Source organism: Haematobia irritans, chromosome 5, assembly GCF_050003625.1.
Source record: "Haematobia irritans isolate KBUSLIRL chromosome 5, ASM5000362v1, whole genome shotgun sequence".
In the NCBI taxonomy this organism is placed as follows: domain Eukaryota; kingdom Metazoa; phylum Arthropoda; class Insecta; order Diptera; family Muscidae; genus Haematobia; species Haematobia irritans.
Window position 1 is genome coordinate 3,208,383 of NC_134401.1, and position 27,950 is coordinate 3,236,332.

Genomic DNA, 27,950 nt, shown 5'->3' on the forward strand with positions numbered 1-27,950 from the left:
CTCTACAAACAAGCAAAAAAGCTCTTCTCCAAATGGCAAGTGTAAAGTCGGGGTTTGTGTGTGTATCGTAACGATCAACAAAGAGCCAAAGATCAGGAGAGGGAGAGAGATCATAACAAAATGCCAAAGTAAACTAAAGACGGAACGCGTTCATTTATGCTACGCCAATATCTCGTTAACCAGTCACAAAACACAAAACGAAAAAGATACAAAGCATAAAAGAATACGCGCATAAATTTTTACGGATTTTTCAAAGAAGGTGAACTGGAAGTGTATGAGTGTGAGAGAGTTTGGTATGGTACAATAGAATAAAATTCCTTTAAAAATATTAAAAGAAAAAAAAACAAGAAAGCAATTATTAACAAAGGCTTTTAACACAACTGTGTAGCTGTGGTGTAAAAATTATTATCCCCATATGTGAGTAATTCAACATTAAAAAAAAAATAATTATAGACTGTAATGTGAGGTCTTTGATCTACAAGTGCATGGACCTTTTGCAGATACAACTTCAAAAATAACTCCTGCGACAATAGAAGCAGAAATGTGATTTAATTAATCATGCTTTTTGGAACCAATCAAATATTATACTAATGGCGCTTAATAAAAAAAAATTAAATTGTTAATTAAATCTCAAACACATGACACATTATTCACCATACTACAAAAAATAAATACGATCGAAATTAGGCCTGGTCGAATCTAATATACACTTCTCCATGGAATGCACACAAAATGAATTCATCAAAGCAATAGTTTGACATTAGTTTTTTTGAGGTAAGAATTATAGATTAATACACTTAAAGAAAATTGTCTTGAAATTTTACAAAAGCCGGGAAAAATTTTAGTTTTGTCTGATAAAATACAAATTTGATGCAAATTTATTAGCGAGGTGGGTGATCAGTTCAAGTTCTGATCCAGGACATTTTGCTTGCGTTATGCATCGTTTGGAAAATCTTGCGGCAAAGACTTTTTTTCTCCCCATCCAAAAATAACATTTTGCTCTGGGAGGTGATCATATTTCTTCCTTGATCACCTCCTAGAGCAAAATTTAATTTTTGGATGGGGAGAAAACAAAACCTTTGCCGCAAAAATGTTGTTTTCACGCCCATCATAAAATGTCCAGGGAAATAACACGGTTGTGACATGTTCAACATCCAAAAGTAAGATTTTACTCTAGGAGTTTATATTATTCCTTCTCTCGTTGCATATAAATTGTTATATATCTGAGAGTAGCACTTTGATGCACGTTACATACACAATGAAAAATTTAGCAGACATCATTCTATGGTGTAGTGAACAAAAATCCAGTCCATACGTTTTTGTTTTTTTTTTTGCTATAATTTACGTTGTGACGTTTCTTAATCGATTTTGGAAAAAACAAACAGTGCCTCTCAATCTGATTAAAGAAATGTGACTGACTGACTGACTGACAGACAGACAATATTGATAACAATAGACAAGAGTAGCACCATTACATCACACAATCGGCGGCACACTTGTGGAACACAGCTATGTGCGAAAATGTACCGAATGCAAACGACAACACATTGAACGACCACTATGGCAAAGCTGTCTACACGCAGAGAAGAAACATGATTGTCACAATCATATTCGAAGAGCAAAATAATATGATAGCAGCTATTTTTGCGGCGACCATGTAACATTTTAACCTGCAACCATGTTGGCTCAGTGAACATGGTTCTAAGAAAAATACAATTGTTCTGATCTAAAATGTTATTATATTGATAAAAAGAATTTTGTTTCCATTAAAAGACAATGGTCACGATCTAAAATGTTATGTTATTCGTCAAAAATGTTTTTCTTCTAGTTAAAAGAACATGGCCACAACCTAAAATGTTTTGATTTTTATGAAAAAACTTTTTTCGTCGTCGAAAAAAGGACGCCACTTGAGAAAAGAAAACACAAAATCAACTTTATTTATTTGTTTTTATTTATTTATAAACTAATTCATTGTTTATTTGTATTTACTATGTCGTGCAAGCAAACATCACATATTTTTACACACTCTAGTTTGGTTCAATTTCAACAATAAGAAATCATTCCATATTTACTTCGTGCCCATCAAATGTACAAACACAGACATCATATAACTGCAAATAAAAATAAATTATACCATATGTCAAAATGCAGAACAAAAACCAGGTACATTTGTTTCAATTACACTTCCCACATAAAACCACGTGCCATTTCTGAATAAATAAATTAACACAAAACACAATAATTCCGTATTCTCCGTCCATTCCAAGAAACAATCAACACACGACTGACGCGCAAAATGAAAATCGTGTGTACCTGCTCAATGTTTTTAAAAAATTCTTGTCGCTACAAAAAAATTAAAAAATTAAATGGTCACGAAAACAATGTACATGGTCTTTATGGCCATGTAATGGTTGTAGACATGTCTATACGTAAACTATAAAAATACTTTTTTCTCTGCAAAAAAGTAAAAAAATTGAATGGTCAAGTACATGATTTCCCTGACCATATAATGGTTTCAAATTCTATCATTTAAATAATAGAACATGTTTGCGGCATTTGAGAACCATTTAAATGCTTATTGCCAACATATATTTTTCTCCGCTCGAAAATTATTTTTACAAAGACAAAATACATGGTTTTCGCGACAATTACATACTCTAAATAAGCATTAAATGGATGCGGCAACCATGTCCAAACATGTTTTTTCTGTGCGTGTACTGTTTATTATTTTTATTAATTTATTATTACAATTTATTTCTTTTTTATGTTCATCTATATATATCTTCTTATATAGCAGCAATGACATTTCAAGTAGAATCATAAAAGAAAGAAAAAAATCCAGTCATATTTAAAATTAAATTGAGGCAAATTATCTAAATACATTGTGCATTATTTAATTTTTCCAATTCACTTCCACAATGGATTCCATTTCAAATTCAAACCTAAACAAGTACATAAACATCATACAAGTTCAAATTATTTAACGCCGGTTACTATTTCAATTTTTGAAATCTTAGCTTTCAAAGCCATAACATACATATGAAGCTTCAAGGAAATGCTATTTTTTTTTTTGTTTTAAGAAAATGATATCAGCCAAGTTCAAATTCAAGAAGAAATAGTTTTTTTTTTTTTTTATTTTATAAACATGATGTGCTATGTAAAATTATAACAATTTACATTAAACAAATTCGAGAGCAAATATGTATATTTATTAACTTTGGTGGACAAACAAGTTTATTTCGAGTTTACATTTAATTAGCGGCTGGAGGTCGTGAGCTTTAAATTGTATAGAAAAACATCATGAATACATTTCAGAACTTTATTGTAAATAACACGACTATAAAAATAAACTAGATAAAAAAATGCTAATAATTTTTGGTGATACGATTCGTCCAATCAAAAATTATTTGATTTTCATAATTTTTGTAGGTTAGGTATAGTGACAACCCAATATTTTAGGCTCACTTAGGCTATTCTGTCCATTGCGATACAACCACGGTTGCCACTCGAGCCATAAATAATCTACCAAAAATCGGGGAAATTTTTACCAAACAAAATTTTATTTCTATAGAAAATATTGTCGAAATTTTTTTCTATAGAAAATTTTGTCAAAATTTTATTTCTATAAAAAATTTTGTTAAAAAATTTATTTCTATAAAAAATTTTGTCAAAATTTTATTTCTATAGAAAATTTTGTTAAAAAATTTATTTCTATAAAAAATTTTGTCAAAATTTTATTTCTGTCGAACATTTTGTCAAAATTATTCTATAGAAAATTATTTCTATACAAAATTTTATTTCTAAAGACAATTTTGTTAAAATTTTATTTCTATAGACAATTTTGTTAAAATTTTATGTCTATAGGAAATTTTGTCAAAATTTTATTTCTATAGGAATTTTTTTCAAAATTTTATATCTATAGAAAATTTTGTAAAAATTTTATTTCTAAAGAAAATTTTGTCAAAATTTTATTTCTAAAAAAAATTTGTCAAAATTTTATTTCTAAAAAAATTTGTCAAAATTTTATTTCTAAAAAAAATTTGTAAAAATTTTATTTCTAAAGAAAATTTTGTCAAAATTTTATTTCTAAAAAAAATTTGTCAAAATGTTATATATATAGAAACATTTTGTCAAACATTTATTTCTATAGAAAATTTTGCCAACATTTTATTTCTATAAACAATTTTCTCAAAATTTTATTTATATAGAAAATGTTGTCAAAATTGTATTTCTATAGAAAATTTTTATTCTGTAGAAAGTTTTCTCAAAATTTTATTTCTATAGAAAATTTTCTCAAAATTTTATTTCAATAGAAAATCTTGTCATATTGTACATATTCCTATAGAAAATGTCGTCAACAATTTATTTCTATAGAAAAAATATTATTTGTGAAAACAATCGTAATTTTAGTATCGAGCTCCCAAAAACTCAAAATCTCCAAAAAAGCATACAAGCGCAGTTGATTGTGGACAATAGTCGAGTGACTAGAAATTTTTATAGACAATAAAAACAAGTTTTTTAACTTTATTAAAAATCATACTTGAAGATGAAAGAAAAGTTTTCAAAAGTAGCATGAAATTTTTAAGAAATAATGGTGTTAATGCCGCTAGGTTTTGCAGTATTGCAACTTAAGTTACTAATGTTTTGAACTGCACTGTATACCTCAAACAATAGGTTCAAAATGTCTCTTCTCCAGCTTATCTAAATCCGATATCAGCAGCGTATAATTCACTCAAATCTGTGTACTTACTGTTCTAATTTTAACAAAGCCCACAAAACACTCGACTTATTCACCTTTGTGATAATCTGGCCAGGTGTAATGAGAGATATCTCATAATGTGAGTTTTTAATCTCTCTGTGCCTCTCTCTCTCTCTCTTGAGGATTTGTATTATACTGTTAAAAACATAATGAAAACACATGCCGATTTATGCTAATATTCTTTTAAAGCTGGTTGTTTGCCTATAATAACACCTTTTAAAAATTTTATTTTGGAAAAAACCGAATATAAAAAAAGGAGTTCTTAACTAAAGACGACATATTCTTATTATAAATTGCTATATATGTATGTTGGCACATCTGTTAGATAAACCATCATTTGTACGATTGTTTTGTCTTGTGTGTTTTGTGTAAATGACCCTTTAATGTTTACTTGACTTACCCAGTAACTACTCGCCCATAAACACCAATTAAACACCAGGTTAAAATCATTTAACCAAGTTCATATGAAATCAGCAAGGTGAAGGTAGTCTGACTAGCAATGAAATGCTTATTTACTATTTTGGTAATGAAGTTAGGTATAAATAAACATATGTATACATATCTATATTTATAAGTAATTTTTTAACATCTACCACCATGTAGGTCACGACAAAGAAAGATATGATGAAAATAAAACTTTAAAAATTATAAGGAAAAATTAACGACCATGTGATTATGGAAATGAAAATTTCTATGCAAGTCTCCATAACTTTATAACATAAAACTTAACATTAATTTAATGCATGTCCTAGGTGGAAAGGGCATTAAAACTTTGATTTCAATAGAAATGTGCCTATCAGAAACATTGGCTTTAGACCCAGAATCACATACAGAGACGATCTAACTTTAATTGTCCGTCCGTTTGTCCATATACTGGTTTTTTATATGATATATATATATAGGTATGATTTCCATGATATTTATAATACGAAATTTTATTTTGGCTAATGATTTATTTCTGCATTTTTTTACAGTGTACAAATGAATTAAGCTTCGTTTTATTAATCGTTTGTTGTAGGTGATGTAATATCAATAAATACATACATATGTATGTCACACACCTTCAGTCTCTAGTAACATCAACATTCTCACCCATTCTATATTTGTGGAACATAATGGAAAAATTGATTTGAGCAGCGCTCATATTTACAACAAAGACTTCTATGGGTATTTACTGATTACATTCTTTTACTATTTAACTGTTATATTTATATGTATTGCGTTTTAATATGAAATATTTGTTGGCCAACAATCAATCAGTTATTGTTGCTACTGCTATTGTATTTGTTGTTGTTAATATCCGATAATGTATGTGCGTGGCTCTATTACAGAGAAATCACATATTCTGCATGCATACGTGCATACATTACTGCATACCTTTATACTCATTCAAGTAAATGATATAAACAACTTAAGAAGGCTGAGTATAAGAGGTGGTGAGAAGGCATGCCAAAGAGTATTGATGTGAGTATTAGAAACATCGGTAAGGGAAAATATAGGCATGGCAAAATATTGAAGGCCTTCAAATCTTTTTGATTTTTTAGTCAAACGTTGGAAATATGCAAAGTATACTTTTGACATTGGTTAGTAATGACATTTATCTATGGTCTCGAAAACATTTCAAGGGGTGGCAGGGACCAGAAAATAAAAAAGATTACTCACGAGAGAATACATCCCAATTCTTATTCATATTGGGATATGCTTTGCATCGAATTAGAAAATCATAAATTACATAGATGGTTCAAAAAAATTGTGACTAAAACCGCGAAAATACGAAATTCAATTTTGAGAGAATTTGCTCTTTACGAACGACACAAAAGCAAATTTCTGTTTGGAACTGACTTTTTACGAAAAAAAAATCAAAACGAAATGTCAGAAAATTAATCTTTGCAAAATTAATCTTTGACATATTTTTGATTTTCTCATCAAGTAAAATTAAAATTGAGATACCTTACATTTTAGTATTATTCTTGTTATTAACTTAACTGTGGTTTAAGGTAGCATACTTTAAAAATTGTTAATTTCTTGTTTTAATTTGACAATGATCAATTCAACAATATTTGCAATGGGGCCTTACGATCCTCAATTACAACACTGGCTACGGGTTATAAGCAAAAACTCAACACAACATTTGACATGTTTCCATTTTCTATTGTAAACCACAATACAAATTCAAATTCTAACTGAAAAGAAAAAACCAAAACAAACCGAACTCTAAAGCGATTACAACTTCGTATTCATGAGTGAGCGACTGAGTGAGTGAGAATACCCACCCTAGATAAGAGAGTAGGTGAGTTCTACAATTGTTTTGGTGTTTTGCTCATTTCTTGCTGTTATTTTATCTTTGACCAAAGACTATTAATAAAGAAGACATGAAATGGGCTTTGGTAGTGTTAGTACTAGAAAACAGAGATTAATATCATACTTGTTGGAAAAGCGCTCCGAACTTACTGGTTTGATGCAGACAATTTTTATTTAGCTATTTTCTCCAACATTTCACGCAAATTTATGTGTCGGTTGCACTAAATTATTAATAAAATGTTTCACAAAGTGTTTTTGTTCGTTTAAGAGTTAAAAAAATTGCTAAAATAAGCGAATTAAGTTTTGTTACGAATGCAAAATGAAAAGAGAAACCGAAAAAAAGTTGCAACGTCTCATGGAACATGTATGATATTAATCTCTGTTTTTTCAAGAAAAAGAGGAAGAGCAAGCTGATCTCATGTCTTCTTTATTAATAGTCTTTGTCTTTGACATTATACGAGTACGTATGTATGTTTTTTGCTATTGTTGTTATTTACTTTTGATGGGCTTTGTCATCGTTGTTGGCCATCGCAATATTTGGTTAGTGTTTGTGTGCCTGTGTGACTGACTTAATATGCTCTTGACTCTTTTTTTTAGCCACAAACGTGGTGGTTTTGCTTTATTTCTTTTTAGTTAATATTATTAACAAAAAAACCGAAGTTCTTTTTGTCAGCTCCAGCTGGGCTGGTGGAGTTGATTTTCAGTTTTGGGTTGGTATGCTCAACTGTCAGTTGGCTGTGAGACGAGCAAGCGGCTCGATCGAAAACGTAGTTGGTGGTAATAATTCGTAGACGTTCAGTTGTCGGTTACTCATTTCGCAAACCGTTAACCAGAGAAAAGATTCGTTGTGTGTTAGCGTTGAAGTTCATATCCATGAGCTACTAACAACTGCCAGTCATGAGTATGAAGTACGCGTCTTACGTGATGATCTGAAAACGTATGAATTGGTGTTTTGTTAAAAAAAGTGGAACAAAAAAAAAACATAATAATGAAAAAAAGCATAAAGTCATCATTGAAGGTGGCAAAGACGAAATTTGCTCTAAATTTTGATAATTTTTTTTGTCTAAATTGCCTATTAGAAGTATAAGAGCAACAAGTGAAGTTATGCCATGAAAATAGTATGCAAAAAAAATGTTTAATTATTATTATTTTTTTTTAATATTTAAAAAATATCTTGAAGTGATTAACATCTCGTGTACACCATCCATCTTACATTCATTTATCATGGCCCAGATGATTATTTGGCTAATATCGATTGAATGAAAACCTTTCACACAAATTTATGCAAAAAAGTGAAATTTTTATGTGAAAAGAAACTGAAAACCCTTTCTTTTTCATAAACAACGGCTGTTGAAGAAGAAAGAGAAAATTAAGAAAACAAAACAAAACAGCCAAGAAATCATTGTCTCCATCAACAACCAACAAAGAATGGATAACGCCATCACCATCAAAACCGCCAACGCCAGCAGCAGCAGCAACAGTAATCATAATGCGGATAATGATGGTGATGGAAATAATGGCCGCCTGCGCGAATTCCCTCAACGTCATCGCCGTAGTATTTCGCAACTTTTAGCTAATAGAGGTATAGTCGTTACTTTTTGCAAAATAAAAACAAATCTTAAAAATTCTAAAATTAATTTTAGATAACTCACCTTGTCCATATTTATAATTTACATATGTACATATGTTTTTATTTTTCTTGTTTTTATATTAAACGTGTTTATTGACCGATACACCTTTCTTTGCTTTTATCTCTTTGTTTAAGTTTTAGCAAAAAATAATAAAAAAAACATTAAAAAAATTAAAACAGAACAGAACAAAAAACCCCTAAAAAAGAACAAAAAAAAAACAAAAGTTCTTTAAACAATTGTATTGTCATTTCTTTTATTTTTTCATCTCATTTTTTGTTGTTGTTGTACAAATATTTCCAGAGTTTCTACTGCATAAATGACGCACAAAACTCTACTTGTCATTATCTTTATGACATTTGGATTTTATATGGAATCGTTTTTCAAATAGAATGAAAATGTTGACAACAGTTCTAATTGCAAAAACAAAAACAAAAAAAAAAAAAAAACAAAAAGATCTTGACGATTCTATATGTTTTTGTGGTGTCTATGAACTCAAAACCTTAATATGCTGGAAAACATACGCGTATATGTTTGTTATAATAGCAAACAGTATTTTATCAATTGTTTTAATTCTTTTGTGAAGAGTATATTCAAAAAAGTTTACTTGGATCCAACGATTTTGATCTTCCTTTAAGGATATTGTTATTGACTCCGAGCTAAAGATGCGGCTTCTTCAAAATTAAAACATTTTTAGGGACCTATCTGGCTTTAAATCTGGGATCAATAAAATTAAAATTACGACACAGATATCATTTATCGAATTTTGTATATCAGTTAATTGAAAGATAATTTAATTAAGTCAAAAATTGTTTTTTTACTTTAAAAAAAAGTTTGCCTTAGTTCAAAGCCATGCGACGGAGGGGTGCTAATTTCCAAGAAACGTGTCCTAAATTTACCGAAACAATTTATAAACTTTTATATATAAGATTTTATGAATTTTTAATTAAAATTTAATTATTTTAAAGAAATTTCTCCTTAATATTGTGTTAAAATTTAGGTTGCACAATCTTTCATATTAGGTTAATATTTTTTTTCAGAGCAAGAAAAGTGTATTTAATACAGAAAAGTGTATTTAATCTTTTTTGATACAGAAAAATATTCACTAAAAATTTACACTGAAAAAATTACGTTGTGGGCATTTTTTTTGCACTACCCCCCGCATTCTCTTCACTCAAAAAACAATGATCCCTCCAGGAAGGAAAATTTTGGTTAATTGTAGAAAATTTAAATTTTCAGCAAATATATTTCGACAAATTCAGCAAATTTATTAGACCGATATAGTTAAATATGTGCCTAGGAAAGATCATTATTGTCTGACTATCGCTCTACTCTCCTTGAGTAGTTCTCGAGACTTTTGGGTCACCCCAGACAAAAAAAAAGCACTTTTATAAACAGAAATATTGAATAGAAATCGAAATATTATCTGAGATATTCGTATTTAAATTTTTTGCAGCACAATTTTTTATACGATGAAGTTTAAATTTATTTTTTTACAATTTACCATACCCCACCTTAAAAATTGGGCAAGTTGGCAATGATGATAAGAACACTTTTGCCAGATATTAGTATTGGTGATATTTTTTTGTTATTGTTTAACAAAAAAATTTACAATGTTAATGCCAAAGTGGCCTTAAAAGGTATCACTTAAACAAACGAAATGATAAAGAAACCTTGAAGGTGTAGGCTTTACAAAAACATCAACAACAACAACGAAAATAGTAATAATAAAACTAAATAATAAATTCCAAGAAGGTAGATAAAAAACAATTCTAAGCCATTAAGCATATTTTTCATATACTTCCATATTTCTTGTAGTCATGATTTTCTGCAATTTAAATTTGCCAATCTAAAGAATTCGGTGACTTGATAAAGAAAGTCAAGTTGGTTGTGTAAATACTGACAATTTTGGTTACATTCAAGTTTTATATTCGGGCAATGTATGTCTTTAGGTTTTTTTCTTTGTTAAAGTTTTTTTCTATATTACGTTGCTGTTAAAAGCGAGAATGATCTCACAAAAGATAAACCAAAAGAGATCACAGTTTAGAACAGAGTAATGTAATCGTTTTTTTTTTATAAATTACATAACTTAGAGAAATTAGTATTTATATTTTATGTATTTAATATTTGAATATTTATTTAATATTTATTTTTTTTTTCGAAATAATAAATAATTCTTAGAGAGACTTTATACTTAATAATGAGGGCTCAGGTTTTTATTGATATTAGCGTGTTTGTGTAAGCGCTAATTCCTGTACTGTAAATGTAAATAGGACCTGGAGTCTTGTTGTGCGGGAACCAAATTTAATGAATAAAAATATAAAAATAAATTAAGAAGCCGATTAATTGGTTTTTATCATTCCTTTATTCTATGGTCACACTAGGCTCGAAATCTTCCCTAAGTTCAACCTTGGGGTTATTTTGACTGCACATGTGAAGTTTTGTTGTGCGAGAACCAAATTTAATAAATAAAAAATAAAAAAAAAATTTAAGAAGCCGGTTAACTGATTCCTATCATTCCCTTATACTACGTTCACACTATGCTCGAAATGTGCTCAAAGTACATTTCGATGGAAATCTCAATTGATTTCCGTAGATTTTTTGCAACCCTGTAGTTATTCTAACTGCAGATGTATGTGTGTGTACATATGCCTTTGTTTGTGTTTTCTCATATTGAAGAACTCTTTCTGTTGGCCAAGCATGAACACTTGAGAGTTGTAAAGAGATTTTGGTGTAAACAATTGAGATTTCGTGGTAGTGTGAACGTAGTAGTGGTCTATTCAATATAGATTTGGAGTGAGGGAGTTACTTCCCAAGTTGTTTCCACTAGGATCAAATCGGCATTACGACACTGCATAGACCGCTGGTCTACAACTATGATGAGTTATAAAACGCCGTAGAAATACGGATACAAAAGTAAAACGTCGTTATTTAATAAAGCATAGTGTGAACGTGGAATAAGGGAATGATAGGAACCAGTTAACCGGCTTCTTAGTTTTAATTTTTACTTTTTATTAAAATCTATCTAGAAGATCGAATTAAAACATTTCAATAACAAATGGAATAACCACTTATAAGCATGATTCAAAACAAATCTTTTCTTAGACAAAAAAAATCAACATTTAAAACTAAAGTTAATGACCTTTATTTTTTTCAACATAGAGTGTTTGAATTATTCATAAAACTTCACTTTCGTTTGATAGTCTCTTCGCTGTTTTTTTTTTTGTTTTTTTTTGTTATTATGAGAAATTCCATTTATCTAACTTTAGCTTTTATTATTAAAGAATTAATTTTAGAAATCATTATTATTTTATGATTCATTCCAATTATATTTTTGTTAGCATATTTAATTTTGCATTTCTCTATTCTATAATGAAAACAAACGACAAAATTGTCTTTCGTTTGAAGAGGTAACAATACAAGACTGGAGGAGAGTACGTAGTCATAAATGGAAATGTTTATGTCGCCATTCATATATTAATTAATAAATTGTTGATAATACATTTACTGTCGTATACTAACATTGATATTGGTCTTATCGCACAAAATTAAGTGAAATAGAAATTGTTAACATATTTAGATATCGATAATAGTTTGCCCATTTATGGCCGCCTTTCATGTGTAGAGCTCTCTCTCTTTCCCTTTTCCTCGACTAATGTCAAGTTGTTCCTGCTTAAAAAATATGACCCTACTTTGGGTAAATAGGTAGTTGGCTTTTATGTTACAGGTGTTCATTGAAAGCACTTGATTTAATGAATTCGAATAATACTAGCACTGAGATTCATGTTTAGTAGCTGGGGGAGTTATTTACCATAATGTTTTATAAAAATTTATGGGATTTATTTTGTTTGGCTTAATTGAATAAGTCTTCATTACCCGCCACTTTGATAAGGGAACTTGAGAATGGAATATTATCTATTAATTATTATTTTACATATTGTTACAATTTTAATACGAGCGTATTGGACATAAAGGTTAAATTATTGAAAAGAAAATACTAGCTACCTATCTTCACAAGCCTGACCATATACATCGCTGGCTAAGTGGAAGTTTCATAGTCTTTAGTGTAGATCGTGCAGGGTGAGATGATTCAATTTGGGTTTTATATGTTAATTTCTTAGAGCCACCGTGGTGCAATGGTTAGCATGCCCGCCTTGCATACACAAGGTCGTGGGTTCGATTCCTGCTACGACCGAACACCAAAAAGTTTTTCAGCGATGGATTATCCCACCTCAGTAATACTGGTGACATTTCTGAGGGTTTCAAAGCTTCTCTAAGTGGTTTCACTGGAATGTGGAACGCCGTTCGGACTCGGCTATAAAAAGGAGGTCCCTTGTCATTGAGCTTAACATGGAATCGGGCAGCACTCAGTGATAAGAGAGAAGTTCACCACTGTGGTATCACAATGGACTGAATAGTCTAAGTGAGCCTGATACATCGGGCTGCCACATAACCTAACCTAATTTCTTATGGAAATCATTGTAATAAATAATGACTATACACATCGCTGGCTAAGTCGAAGTTTCATAGTCTTTAGTGTAGATCTTGCAGGGTGAGATGATTCAATTTGGGTTTTATATGTTAATTTCTTATGGAAATCATTGTAATAACTATAAAGCTGCAAAACAACAAATAGATCAAATATTTTTAGCTCGTTGAATCGAGCAGAGTTAACCGCACTTTTCTACTAAGATCCCATAGTTTTTATAATTATCGCAAAGTTGGCTGGGTAATACAAGAAAAAAATTCGAAGTGGAAGACTTAAAAACGTCAAAAGCAAAGCGAAAAGTATTCAATTGCCAACACTTCGTTTGGGCCCGTGGAGCGTATAAAATCATTGGATTATAATTCGTATTATTCATACGCATACATGTACTTTTAGGATTGACTATGTCCAATTTAGAGTTTTTCTCTCTAAAGTTTTTTTTTTTTTTAACCCAGAAAACAATTTCAGATTTTCATTTATTTTGAATGCTAAGAAAAATTCTAATGTAGTAGTAGCATTTCCATTTTTTTTGTTTTGTGTTTTTGGAAAATGAAGGGGAAGGAAAAAATTCTCTAGTGCTTTCTCTATTAGAAGTTAGCATATAAGACTACAATAGGGACACCTCCCCCACCATATCTATATTGAAGGATATGGAAATACACTTTCTTCAGTTGTGAAATATGTATAGTTACCCAGCTAAAAAAATTTGGAAGTTGTTCCAAAAGAACAACTTTAAAAGTACTTTCAGAAATGTCCTTCAAAGATGTTCTTTAGTTATTTTAACTCTCTCTTTAATATTTTTAATGGGTAATTTTAATTTCTTTGTTTCAAATAGGTTAAAAACACAATAAGATATAAAATTGGTCAAAGTAATTAAATTTTGTCGAAAAAATGCTAAATCCATTCTAGAAAAATTGTGAATTTTGGAAAATATTTGACGTCTAATCAGACAAGCGCTAGAATGCATTAAAAAATCCGGAAAAATCCCTAATATAATTTTAATTTGTAAGTTAAATTCAAGAATTCTTTACAAACATATAGGCTCGTATAAATACCAATCAATAGTTGCATAGCTTTCCCTACCCATCTAAAAACAAAATTCAATTTTTTTATAATCCTAATCTGTTTTATTTGAACTTAGCATATTTTAAAGCCAAAAGAAATCTCGTTTGTCAAGAAGTTCATAATCGAAAAAATAAAATCGCTACAAAAATTGAATTTTTCTCTCATTGTTAAGTAAAGTTACCTTCCTTACTTTCTGGGATTTCCCCGAACTGTTTACTTTTTTTCCACCACTCACTGTTATACCAAAAAACAAAGCGTTCATTGATATTGACACGTTGTACAAGTTCATTGGAAGTCATTGGCTAGTGCTTTTGTGTGGCAACGACAATTAATTACGTTGTGAATGTGCGTATGAAGAAGTGCCATAAATTTATAAAAAAAAAATAAAACATTGGGAATATTTGATAGATTTGGTGATTTTATTATTATTTTTTATTTACAAAACATGAAAGGAAAATCGTAAAAAAAATGTTTTACGTAGCTTGCGTTATTACTTTACATTTTTGCATCATTAGTTTTTTGAATAGGCTTTTTTAAGAGTTACATTGACCTACAAATTCTAAAGAATAGTTTGATATTTATTTGGTTTATCTGTCTCCCTCTCTCTCTCAAACTTATGAGCATTGCTATATTTGCCTCTTATTAATACAATCTCTAAAAACTCTCCACTCAATAAAATTGCCACATACAAAGTAGTTACTCTCTCAATCCCATACTCTCTGCTTAAGCATTGTTTACTTATAACGAAAGATTGAAATCATATGTGTGGAGTCAAACAATTACAAAACATACCACAAATCAAACAAATAAGAAGCGAACTATTTTATCTCAAAACTAATTCATCGTATCTAAAATGGAAAATGCCGAGAATATACCATTAACTTTGAAAGCAAATTGAAAGCTAGTGTTTAATGTGGAACTTGTTTTAAACGATATTATTTTGAACACTTTAGGGTGGTCTCTTATGGCATACTGATGTAATACATACATAAGTAAGTTTCAGTTAAGCTAAGCCGACTTAGATATACCCTCACAATGGACTGAATAGTCTAAGTGAGCCTGAAGCTTAATCGGGCTGCAACTTTAACCTAACCTACTTTCAGGTGGTTTGCTTAATTCGTTATTTGCACAAAATATGTACAAGAAGGAAACTAAACTCTTCTCTAATGGTTCCCTCTTCAAAAGTTCATAATAAAATATGTAATTTTTGGATTAATATCTGGATATGATCTGGCCAATTTGTGCTTTTCCCGCTAGATCTGGCTTGTTTTAGTTTTTTTTTTTTTTTGCGGGAAAAAAATAATTTCATGGCATTTTTAGCGGTTTTAAAATTACGAATAAAATATGTAATTTTTGGATAATCATATGGATGTCATCTGAATTCTCAAGCAGCGTTGGCAATTTGGCCTTTTCCCGCTAAATCTGGCCTGTTATCAATTAAGGTGGGTACTAAGTTCGAGATTAGCCGCTAAAATCGCTAAAGTGAAAACTAAATCAGTAAGAAAAAGGCATAAAATTATACATATTTGTTGCAAATTTGTTTATAACTTGATGGGGAAAAGCCCAAAGCAAATTTTCACAAAGTTTGTATTCCTTAAAATGGATTATTAAAGAAAAGTAATCATGAAAAAAATGACGAGTTTAGCGGCTAAACTCGAACTTAATACCCACCTTTAGGGATTACAGATATTCAAAAAATAAAGTCAGAAGATTGAACTATATAGAGCTCAGGGATGTATGCAGGAGAGTATATTAATCTAACAAAATGAACTAGTCCTATTTCAAGTACGACGGTGCGTATAATCATTATGAATTATATATACAAAAAATAATACACCCATAGAAATGATTGGTTGGAATTCGAGTACGACAACAATTTGATAGTGGAGACCCACAATTTTTAATTGTGTGGAATAATTGTTAGTCATTTCTATTATTTGATGCTTTATATAACCAATAAAATAGCAGTGTGACCAAAAGTTGGTACACACGATCAAATATTGGTCGTTATTTATAAATTGAAGTATGCAACCATTTCCATTTATTCCTCCCTGTTGTGGTAACTGATTTATTTTTCCAATCTATCACCAAACCTGATTGAAAGTCAGTCTAACAAATAATTGGTTGGGCTTACCGATTTGATAGTTATAAAGTGATATGGTTGCTATGGACTACTAATATTTAGACAATAAGTTTTTTTTGTTTCGTTGAGAATTTTTATAGAATAAAGTTTATTTAAGCCAATCTTTAATTTAACTCAAGTGATGATGTGCCATGTGAATTATAAGCTTGTTTCTAATTCTGCAGTTGCATTCTCAAGAGACAAGTAAGTATAAATATGAAATTACATTTTTACTTCTCACGACAGTTTTTTTAATTTTTCTCCAATTTTATATAGATGCTATATATCAAGAGATATCTACTCAAATATGATGAAAACCTGACATGGTATGCTGCGTGAACGCAACTTTTGAGATAGGTACAACTAAAAATAAAGTGAATATTTGCAATAATTATTTGTTATTTTTTGCAGCTTTGCACGTCCATGGCATTGACATTCCTGAGTGGCTGCCTTTCTGTGGTATAGTACCATGTACTATTAATTTGTCGTATATTTAATATTTCCAATGATTACACGTATATCTTTATTCAAATAAAAATAAACTAAACTGAAATTTGCTCGTTATTCTTATTTCACAAATGGTACCGATATTGGTTGTTCCGTTAAATTATCAGGTAGTTACGCCAACTAGCGAATGAAATTCTATTGGTTGTGATTACCAATATAATTGTCAATTGGTTATCACAACCAATTATGTCGGTTTTATTATGATAGTAGATGCAACCAAATAATTCGGTTGGCAAAAGAATTGGTTGTCCCAACAAATTTGTTTTCTGTGTGTACGCTCCATGTGCCTATGTTTTAGTGTTGTCAATTTGATTACTTTCGCTTGACTTATGACGTTTTATTTTTGAAATATTTTTGGCCAACCAGAATTTTTAAGACAATAATATAAAACACCATTAAAAATACAATTGCTTAATAAAAATTGTGTTGGACATTTATGCGTTTTTAAATAATTCCCAAAACATTGAAATTTTAAATAATTTATATGTTTCTCTAGTTGATATTTTATTGTATAATTCCACGAAAATCGAATGAAAATTGAGGCTTACAAATCGGAAAGTGGGTCTGTAAGACAGCTATATAGCTCTATATATCAAAAGTTCAAACATTTTTGGTATATCATTATGAGGTTCTATTAGATTTGAATTTTTAGTCAGCATATTAAAACTGAGGCTAGGTTTATGTGGGAGTTGAACTTATACAGTAAACTAAAGTCTTTTTGAAAATTTCAGCTCGTTAAAGCCATTATTAAAGGTTGTAGCCTTATTATAGCAGACAGATATATGAACAACGCTCAATAATTTTCTGAATTATACGCTGAACAAGAATATTTCGACAATTTACAGACGAAATGGCAAATTTATGGTGCAAGGTATAAAAATAAAATGACTTAATTTAATTCCATGTTTGTATGATATACTTAAAAATGATAGGCACCTTCTATGGCAGAGTTTAGAAACACAGTCTGCTATTGCTGTTTTTTCGTCTTTTCGTTGAGCTACAATCACATACTAAGTGGGGGAGCTCATTCTTCCATCAATTTTCTATAGTGTTATTGTTTAGCCTTTAACGCAATGGAGCCACGAAGTTCAAGTGTATTTTGTGTGTGTCGATGGACGGACAAATATGTGTTTTATATTCTCTCTTTTAACCGTATGTAATTGGAATTAAATAAATAAATGGAATCACACGTATATATTTTAGTCAATTTATGAGTTCATGTGCTTTTCAATATTTACATTCCAAGTAGTTAACCAATCTTATGTCTATCTATCTATCTATCAAATCAACTGTTATTGTTATTTGATTTGTTAATGGTCAAGGGTGAAGGTCATCTCTTGGTGACGATGGTACCCGACTATAATTCATTCAATTTCAATACAATTCCTCAAATTATAACTTTTCTTAATTTGCAAAACTGTATACGATACTATTGACCACAAATAACCTTATATCAATATTGGCAATAACAAAAACGGGTCGATTAATAGCAACACTGTTTCCCATAGAAAAACATTTTTCATTACTTTATTAGGGTTACTGTCAGTTATACTGTTTAAGTGGACCCTTTGAGCGCTCATGTTCAGAGCCGGTACAGCTGACCACCAAAACATTTTTCGGCGCAGGTTTTTATCCTTCCAGTAATGCTGGGAACATTTCTCAATACTTTAAGCGGTTTCACACGTAGTCTGAACGGTAGTCAAGTGTTTCCGTTTGTGATACTACAGACAGAAGTCTTATTTATTGAACTGGAGACTGAATCGCGGATAGCTCTCAATGGTTAAAATACAGACCGCTCTGAACTACAGATATAAACTACGGACAAAAGTCTCAGCGCTTGAACTTCAGATCGCAATTTAAGCGTTTGCATTGTGGACACAAGTGCCAGTGCTTGAAATGCAGCCCGAAGTCTCTGTGATTGAATTGGGGACAGAAGTATCAGTGGTTCAACAGCTGTGAGAAATTTCAGTGGCTGGACTGTGGACTGAAGTCTCAGGGATTGAACTGCAGTCAAATGTTTTCGTTGTTAAACTATAGCAAATTGCAGCTCAGTGATTGAACTACGGACTAAAGTCTCAGTGTTTCAACTGCAGTAAGAAGTTTCAGTCTTCGGACTGCGGACCGAAGTCTCAGGGATTGAACAGCAGTCAAACGTTTCACTTGTTGAACTACAGCTCAATGGTTGAACTGTGGACAGAAGTCTGAGTGGTTCACATGCAGCGAGAAGTTTCAGTGGATATACTGCGGACCGAAGGGGATTGAACAGCAGTCAAACGTTTCCGTTGTTGAACTACAGCTGAACTTCTGATAAGCGTGTCTAAGTGTCTGAGGCGCAGCCTGAAGCTTCAGTAGTCGAAATGCAGACCGAATCTCAGTTGACAAACTACAGAAAGAAGTCTCTGTGGATGGACTACCGACCTAAGCCTCAGAGATTGAACTTCAATCAAATGGTTACGCTTTTTAATTACGGACAGAAGTCCCAGCGGTTAAACTCCAGGGCGCAGTCTAAGTGTTTGAACTGCAGATAGAAGTCTCAGTGGCTGGACAACGAACGAAGTTTTAGTGCTTGAAGAAGAGACAATTGTTCCCGAACTACATCCAGAAGCCTAAGAAGTTGAAATGCACACAAAATCTCAGTGGTCTGTGGCTGGACTACGGACCGAAGTCTTAGTGTTTGAAATGCACTACGAACGATGTCTCACTAATTAAAGAGCAAGTCGCTGTCCATGTATCTGCACTGTTGATCAGAGTCACAGTGTTTGAACTGCAGGCCAAAGACTCAGTGTTTGGATTGCTCATCGAGGTCTTATTGATTGTATATCAATATCTTTGTGATAGAGTGTAGTTTGTTCCGCAGAAAATATAGCTTATTCTGACGTCCAGTTCAGTGAGCCTTACGACCATTTTATCTGACACTCATATCAATTTAATTATGAATGGAAACAGTGTTGTTATTACATTTATAAAATAGAGAAAAATTCCACTTGAGTACTGAATATAAAGGTGACAATTAATAAAATTACCGGTTATTTCAAACTTGCTTTGGTTCTTTCCATAGATCACTAGCTAGCAAATTCTATGCAACTTTTTAAATCTCTCATTTACACAATCTGTCTAGCCCATTCTAAGTTTCTTTCATTGTTCTATTTTCCAGAAGATCACTACAATCCACCTGATCGGTTAAACGAAGGCTTTATAAATAATGCATACCAGTATGATGAACTAGATCACAACTACCTCTACGGCCAGTTTGATGCTGACATCGATTACACCATGTCGAGTTCACATCAGAATTCCTATGACAATAATTCAGTCGATCAGGAGGGAGGCGGCGGACATGAGCTATGTGAGGATCGTGAAATAAGATGTCTGCCAGAATTTCAATTCTCCATTCTGGAATCGGAGTATGATGAAGCTCTGAATATACCCGATTCGGTGACTATCATTTCAGCTGGAGGAGATAAACCGGTTTTGGTGGAGCGCAAAGATGGTACCGATGATGATGAATATTTTGAAGATGAAGTGGAATTGAGACGTCTTACCGAAATACCATTCACACGGATCTATGGTCCAAGTATTAAATTCACCTCATTTCAGCGGAAGGTATTTATGCCTGGTATTGAGATAAAGGTGAAAATCATCGATGTGGAGAGAAGTGTGACCACCCATATACTTAATCCCAATTTGTGAGTAAAGGCCATATTACTAGAGCCTTCAGTTTCTTTTAACTCCTCCCTTCCCTTTCCCCTTCAAATAGATACACCATTGAGTTGAGACATGGCTCTTTTGTGTGGACCATTAAAAGACGCTATAAACATTTTAGTACTCTCCACCAACAATTGAGCCTATTCCGTACTTCCTTGAACATTCCGTTCCCTATGCGTAGTCACAAAGAAAAACGAGCCACCATAAAAAATGCTGCTATCCAAATGGCCGATGAGTGTAGAATTAAGGAGCTACAAAAGTCGGCCAGTTTTAAGCACACAGCTAACAATGTCCATTCTACTCCTATAACCAGTCAACCTCAATCCCTGCCCATGACACCCATACAGAATAACAACCTAACGCTATCCTTGAGCATGGGAAGGGGAAGTACTCGTAAGAAAAGGAAAAAACGTAAGCTACCGCGATTTCCCCAAAGACCGGAGTCTTTGGTCACTGTGGAGTCCATGCCATTGCGGGTAAATCAATTGGAGGATTATCTTTATAATTTATTGAACATAAGTCTGTATAGGAATCATCATGAGACGGTAAGTGAGTAGATGAAAAATTCCCCTTTCTGTTGTGATTAATGTCCTCTCGTGCCTATTTCAGCTTAATTTTGTTGAAGTGTCGCATGTGTCATTTGTTGATGGCCTAGGTATTAAAGGCAAAGAAGGTGCAATACTTAAACGTACTGGTTCCACACGTCCTGGTCAAGCGGGTTGCAATTTCTTTGGATGTTTCCAACAGAAATGCTGTGTCCGCTGTAATTATTTCTGCTCCGATGTTGTCTGTGGCAAATGGCGCAGTCGTTGGTTCTTTGTCAAAGAAACCTGTTTCGGTTATGTCCGTCCTTCGGATGGAGTCATAAGAGCTGTGATATTATTTGATATGGGATTCGATGTCTCCACAGGCATATATCAAACGGGTATGCGTAAGGGACTGCAGATATTGACCAATAATAGGCACATTATCCTCAAATGTTGGACTCGAAGAAAATGCAAAGAATGGAACGAATATCTCAAACAAACTGCCAATAGTACAGCCAGAGATTTCACAGCTCCCAATCCTCATAACTCTTATGCGCCCGAAAGATTCGACATAGAGGCCCAATGGTTCGTAGATGGTTGTTCCTATATGTCGATGGTGGCTGATGCCTTAGAGGCAGCTACAGAAGAAATCTACATAGCCGATTGGTGGTTAAGCCCTGAGATCTATATGAAGAGACCGGTTATTGATGGTGATTATTGGCGTTTGGATAAGATCCTTTTGCGTAAGGCCCAAGAGGGAGTTAAGATATTTGTGATGCTCTATAAAGAAGTCGAGATGGCTTTGGGTATTAACAGCTACTATAGCAAGCAAAAATTGGTCAGTTTACATGAGAATGTGAAGGTATGTTGGTAGATTTCAATACAGGATTGTGCTCTGGAAATAAAATGTTCCTTATCGTTTTTTAGGTTATGCGCCATCCTGACCATGCTCGAGCCGGAGTATTCTTTTGGGCCCATCATGAAAAAATTGTGGTTGTGGATCAAACCTATGCCTTTTTGGGAGGCATTGATCTATGCTATGGCCGTTGGGACGATTATCGTCATCGTCTTACAGATTTGGGTAGCATATCCACGGCTTCAGCTTCAGGCAGTACTCGAAGGCATGGTGGATTTTTCAATAGGGAAGAAGTGGACTCTGCTTTTGGATCACAAAAATCCTCACGAAACATAAACACCGAGGTGCAGAAGGCAGAACAGGAGCAGGTTCAAAACGAAATGAGCGAAGAACGTTTGGATTTGCCCACCCTCATGCCTGGAGAGAAACTAGTGATTCCCAATATGATTCCGGTCCCCATGTCCGATACTCTACCTCACGAGGGCATGAAATTGAATACCCCCGAAATGGAACGTAAGAATATGCTGCAACACCTCAAGGACAATGCCATGAAAAAGGGCAAGGTGTTGGTTAATCGTCTAACCATGAATGAGGGTGACAAAACCCCGGATATCATTAAAGATCCCAAGCAGCTGGTATTCACTGCCCAAGAGCTGGAAGAGGCACGCAAGGGTGGTCTAGAAGATCCCACACCTTTTCAAACAGAGATTCTTCAAGACTTCTATGGTCAAGCCAAATATTGGTTTGGCAAGGATTATTCCAATTTCATCATGAAGGATTGGATGAATCTTGATGCTCCCCTGACGGATATGATAGATCGCACGACAACGCCCCGTATGCCTTGGCATGATGTGGGCATTTGTGTAGTTGGTGCCCCGGCTCGTGATGTAGCCCGACATTTTATACAACGATGGAATGCTATGAAATTGGAGAAAATGCGAGATGTCCATTCGTTTCCCTATCTAATGCCAAAGAGTTATAAACAAATCAAATTAAATCCAAATATTACGCTCAAGCGTACCCATAGAGTATCATGTCAGGTATTGCGTAGCGTCTCATCATGGAGTTGTGGTTTCATCGAGCAGGATCTGGTGGAACAGAGTATTCATGATGCCTATATACAGACCATAACAAAGGCTCAGCATTACATTTACATTGAGAATCAATTTTTCATTACAATGCAATTGGGTGCAACGGGAGCATTGAGTCATGTACGAAATCAAATCGGAGAGGCTTTGTTCAAGAGGATCGTTAGAGCCCACAAGTAAGTTGAAGGAGCGGTAAATACTTTTTAGATTTATCATCACTTTTGTAGGTGGGGATGCTGGAAGGGATTGTGGGAAAGGGATTCCAATAATAGCAATGGAAGAGGGTTATTTCATAGTGGAGATTCCAAATCTTTGGAATGTCCAAGTGGTGTAGGTTAGGTTAGGTTAGGTTAAAGTGGCAGCCCGATTAAATTTCAGGCTCACTTAGACTATTCAGTCCATTGTGATACCACATTTAACTAAAAGTACCTATTACATATGGGCACTTCTAGTCTTAACCACTGAACCTTCTCTATTATTTACTTTTGTGGAACCAACCAGATTGCTCCAAAAACATTAACAAACTGCTTAAGTTAACGTTTTCCAGGTCAGCCAGTAATCTAAAGCTATATGCTCCTAAAATTCGCTTACGCCTTACACAAAAAGCAGGATACTCACACAAGAGGTGTTTAATTGATTCCTTTTCCTCCACGTCATGACAGCTTATACAATAGTCATTATACTTCGCACCTATAGTTTTTGCAAATTCGCCTATCAGGCAGCGACCCGTTATAGCAGATATTAGGAGTGCTATCTGACGCCTTGAGAACACTAGCATATCTAGTGTGCGGTTTAAGTTTAAATGGGGCCATATTTGCTTGGTGTCGTTACAACCCTTGCAATTTTCCCATCGAATATTGGCCATCATAACAGCCTTCTCACGCAGTAAGAGCTTGCAGGTGGCCAGAGGCATACCAACAGATTCTAGTTCCCCTGGAATATGTAAGGTAGTTCCTAGCCTTGCTAACACATCTGCTTCACAGTTCCCCGGTATGTTCCTATGACCAGGCACCCATATTAGGTGAATATTGTACTGCTCAGCCATCTCGTTGAGAGATTTGCGGCAGTCTATGGCCGTTTTTGAGTTAAGGAACACAGAGTCCAAGGATTTTATTGCAGGTTGACTGTCTGAGTATATATTAATGCCAATATTTGTTGGAACATTACTTCTCAGCCAATTCACCACCTCTCTTATTGCCAATATTTCAGCCTGAAAAACACTACAGTGATTAGGTAATCTTTTCGCTATTCGAATTTCCAGATCTTTAGAATATACTCCGAACCCCACTTGTCCATTCAATTTGGAGCCATCAGTATAGAAATCTATATATCTTTTATTCCCCGGGGTCTGTGTACACCACGCCTCACTGTTGGGAATTAGAGTTTCAAACTTTTTGTCGAAAAGTGGTTTTGCCAGGGTGTAATCCACTACGTTAGGCACATCTGGCATTACTTTGAGGACCGAACTATGACCGTGGTGACTATGAAGTGGTGTAGAAAAAATCCACATCAATTATGGGTAGGGATTCTGGGAAAGGGATTCCAATAATAGCGATCAAGGAGGGGTATTTCATATTCTAGATCTTTTGAATGTCCAAGTGGTACCTGGGTTTTTTGTCTTTTGGTGAGAAAAGGCTGAGATTTTTCAATCGAATTAACGTCCAATGTCCAAAGATATGCCGTTATCGAATCTACTGGCGTTTTCGATTCGCAAAAAATATGTTGCCTTGGTATTACCCTACTTTTTTCCTCATTGCATTTTGGACCAAATGATAGCGTCATTCCAAAGTTATTGTTAATTCCTAATATTGTGAGAGATACAGGATCCAAAATCTATCACAGTGTCCTTCATATTTTGCTATCACTTTCGAGAATGTTGCACCTTTTTTCCCAATCGAAATCGCTATAACTCAATGTAATACCGAATGGTATGGTAATACAGCCCTGGTAACAAGTTTCATTCAATGAAACTGGGTTTTGCAATGCTTGAAAATAGTCAGGAATCTTCGAAGCTCAGGTCGTTTGGAGACTTCTGGTTCAGAAACGTTTCGTTCTTAAACATTACACACTGTGAAGATCTCTGGATTGGTTTGAGCATTGAAATATATGAAATATAAGCTGAAGCTTTACATGTTAGGTCCCTAGGAAGTTGTGTTGTTAAGAGAATTTTCACTGGATTGATCACTATCCACAAGTGATACAGGAACTGAACTTTGTCAAATTTCGGTTTTATCCCTACTTAATTGAAGAGCAATTTTAACCAAAGGAAATGGTGAGGTTAAGAATTCATGCTTCGGAAATTAACCACTTGTTGTGGCTAAGGAATTGTTCCCGTAGTCCATAATTTACGCTTACCCCAACCTTGATATACACGATTTGAGGGACTTTCAAATAAGAAGAAATGGTATGACAAACGTACTGGATTCATTCGGAATTTTATGGATGTTTTAGTAGAGGCGAATAAGTAGAGACCTGTTGGGTTCTTAGGGGACATCAGGACCAAAATCGGAGTAATGGACAAGATATAAAGCATGGTTGAAATACTTTCTAACCGTTTATCCAATAGTTCTCGATTTATCTCAAAAATATATTCTTTTAATTTCGTTTCAGGGAACGTAAAGTATTTCGTGTTTATATAATTATGCCCCTATTACCCGGATTTGAGGGCGATGTTGGAGGTAGCAGTGGTAATGCAGTACGAGCTATTACCCATTGGAATTATGCTTCCATATCAAGGTACTAAAACATACGAAGTAAAGTTTGCAGCCTTTGAATCTTAATATCATTATCCTTCCATTGCAGAGGTAAATCTGCTATATTGGTACGCCTCAAAGAGATCGGAATCAAAAATCCCGGAGAATATATATCATTCCATTCTTTACGTACAATATCAGAGCTAAATAATTCACCCATAACCGAATTGATTTATGTCCATTCGAAACTTTTAATAGCCGATGATCGTGTTGTGATTTGTGGTTCGGCTAATATCAATGATCGATGTAAGATTTTCCATGATATTCTCAAAAATCTAAGTAAATTATTATTTTTTTTTTTTCAATTTCACAGCTATGATTGGGAAACGAGATTCTGAAATAGCAGCCATTATTACGGACAATGAATTCGAAGATGGTCGTATGAATGGAAAAAAATATCCTAGTGGCGTGTTTGCAGGCCGCCTAAGGAAATATCTTTTCAAAGAACATTTGGGTAAGTCCAAAAAGAAATATACAATCATGGTTATGTTAATTGGAATGGAATAAGTGGATATATCAAACTGTTCTTGGATTCGTCATATTCCTACTTTCCAGGGCAGTTTTAGTCTCCACAAGTTCTTTTCAAATTGAGCTGATAGGTTTGAATGACCTCATTTGTTCGTATATCTATCAAATTCTAACAATTCGTGGCTATCTTCTTTTGAGAGGGAAATATTATTCTATTGGATTCTTACACATTAAAGAAAAAAATACTTTCCTCTGGAACGAAATTTTGGACAAACGAAATTTCCCTTTCTTAGGGCAAATAAACCCAAATTTATGATAATTGTAATTTGTGATTAGCGCCAAAAAAAAAACTTTGCTTGTCTAAAATTTCGTTCTTCAGAAAAGAAAACTTTTCTTTCTGTGTATCTAACTACCATGTGATGACAATTTCTGACCTCTTATACCCTTCACGCCAACGAACCGTAATCACTCCTAGTATGCAACACTAATATTTTCCTTTTCTTACAGGTCTCTTAGATCCCGATTCTGATCGCATGCAAATTGATGTTACCGATCCTGTGATCGATCAATTCTGGAATGGCATGTGGAGGCGTATATCTTCACGAAATACCGAAATCTACGATGAGGTTTTCAAATGTATACCCAATGATAATATCAAAACCTTTGCCAGCCTAAGAAAATATCAAGAGGAAAGTCCACCTCTATGTAAAACTGATCCCGACGTGGCTTCAAAAAGGATATTGAATATTCAGGTAAAAAAGGGTTTCGGAAAAAGAAAATTGAAATTCTCACAAAAAAAATAATAATAAATAAATAAGAAGAGAAATTGTAGACCAAAATTAAACCGAAATTATGCCAATTGCAATGACGTTCCTGTCTAACGAATTTTATCTATTGATTGTAAAAACATTAAAGGCAAACGAGTAGTTTGACAGAATTTTCGTTTTGGGGCACATCCTCCCAAACGGAATTCTTCATTAGACACAGATAAATGCAAATTTATTAAAAAAATAAACTTCTTTTGCCTAAAATATATGTCTAAAATAGAAAAGAAAAAAATCGTTGCCCTTATATTAATAATTTTAATAATTTGTTTATTATCACAGGGATCCCTGGTTGATATGCCATTGGACTTTCTTAACAAAGAAGTTCTGACACCTCCTGGTACCAGTAAAGAAGGTTTGATACCTACTTCAGTGTGGACTTAGAGCTAGTAAACGTATTTTCACCAAAAGAAAATATTTTTTATGCCAACCATAAGACAAAAGGGAACTTCATTTTTGTAAAAGTTTATCTCGAGAAAAATAAATTGAGTTTTCTTGTTTATTATTATTATTTTAAATTTATTTTATTTATAAAATCGTTATGTTGTTATTATATATGTTTGTATATATTTACTGAACTATTTGTTGTGTATTTATGTGTTAATTATTTTTTTTTATATAAAATGCAATTAGTCAGCCAGTAAAGTGTATGCAAGGTATCATTCCATTGTGTTCCGCATGATTGCAGAAATGTTTTAATGCAGTATTTTTAGTGAATTATTTTTAAACTCCAAACTATATAGGTGTACATGTATATACAATGTATGTATAAATGAAATATATTTTATATAATTTATTCTTCTTATTTTTTTATTTATACAAAGAAAATGTTTGTAATAAATGTTATTGAACGAAACTCTT

At 33.0% G+C, this 27,950-nt stretch overlaps 1 protein-coding gene across 7 annotated transcripts; it reads left to right on the forward strand.

The window, feature by feature from the left end:
- On the forward strand, positions 1-27,945 carry Pld (Phospholipase D). 7 transcript variants are annotated; one of them, XM_075309177.1, is made up of 11 exons: positions 7,761-7,997; positions 8,241-8,642; positions 20,023-20,554; positions 20,626-21,118; positions 21,183-21,962; positions 22,028-23,220; positions 25,655-25,780; positions 25,847-26,043; positions 26,111-26,251; positions 26,773-27,017; positions 27,372-27,945. In XM_075309177.1, the coding sequence occupies exons 2-11, from the start codon at positions 8,489-8,491 to the stop codon at positions 27,471-27,473; spliced, it is 3,963 nt and encodes a 1,320-aa protein (XP_075165292.1). In that variant the 5' UTR covers positions 7,761-7,997; positions 8,241-8,488; the 3' UTR covers positions 27,474-27,945. The 7 variants fall into 7 exon arrangements, with proteins under 7 accessions (XP_075165296.1, XP_075165297.1, XP_075165295.1 ...); XM_075309178.1 differs by having other exon boundaries at positions 7,761-7,968; XM_075309181.1 differs by lacking the exons at positions 7,761-7,997; positions 8,241-8,642 and adding an exon at positions 1-417.
- Positions 27,946-27,950: the final 5 nt, after the last annotated feature.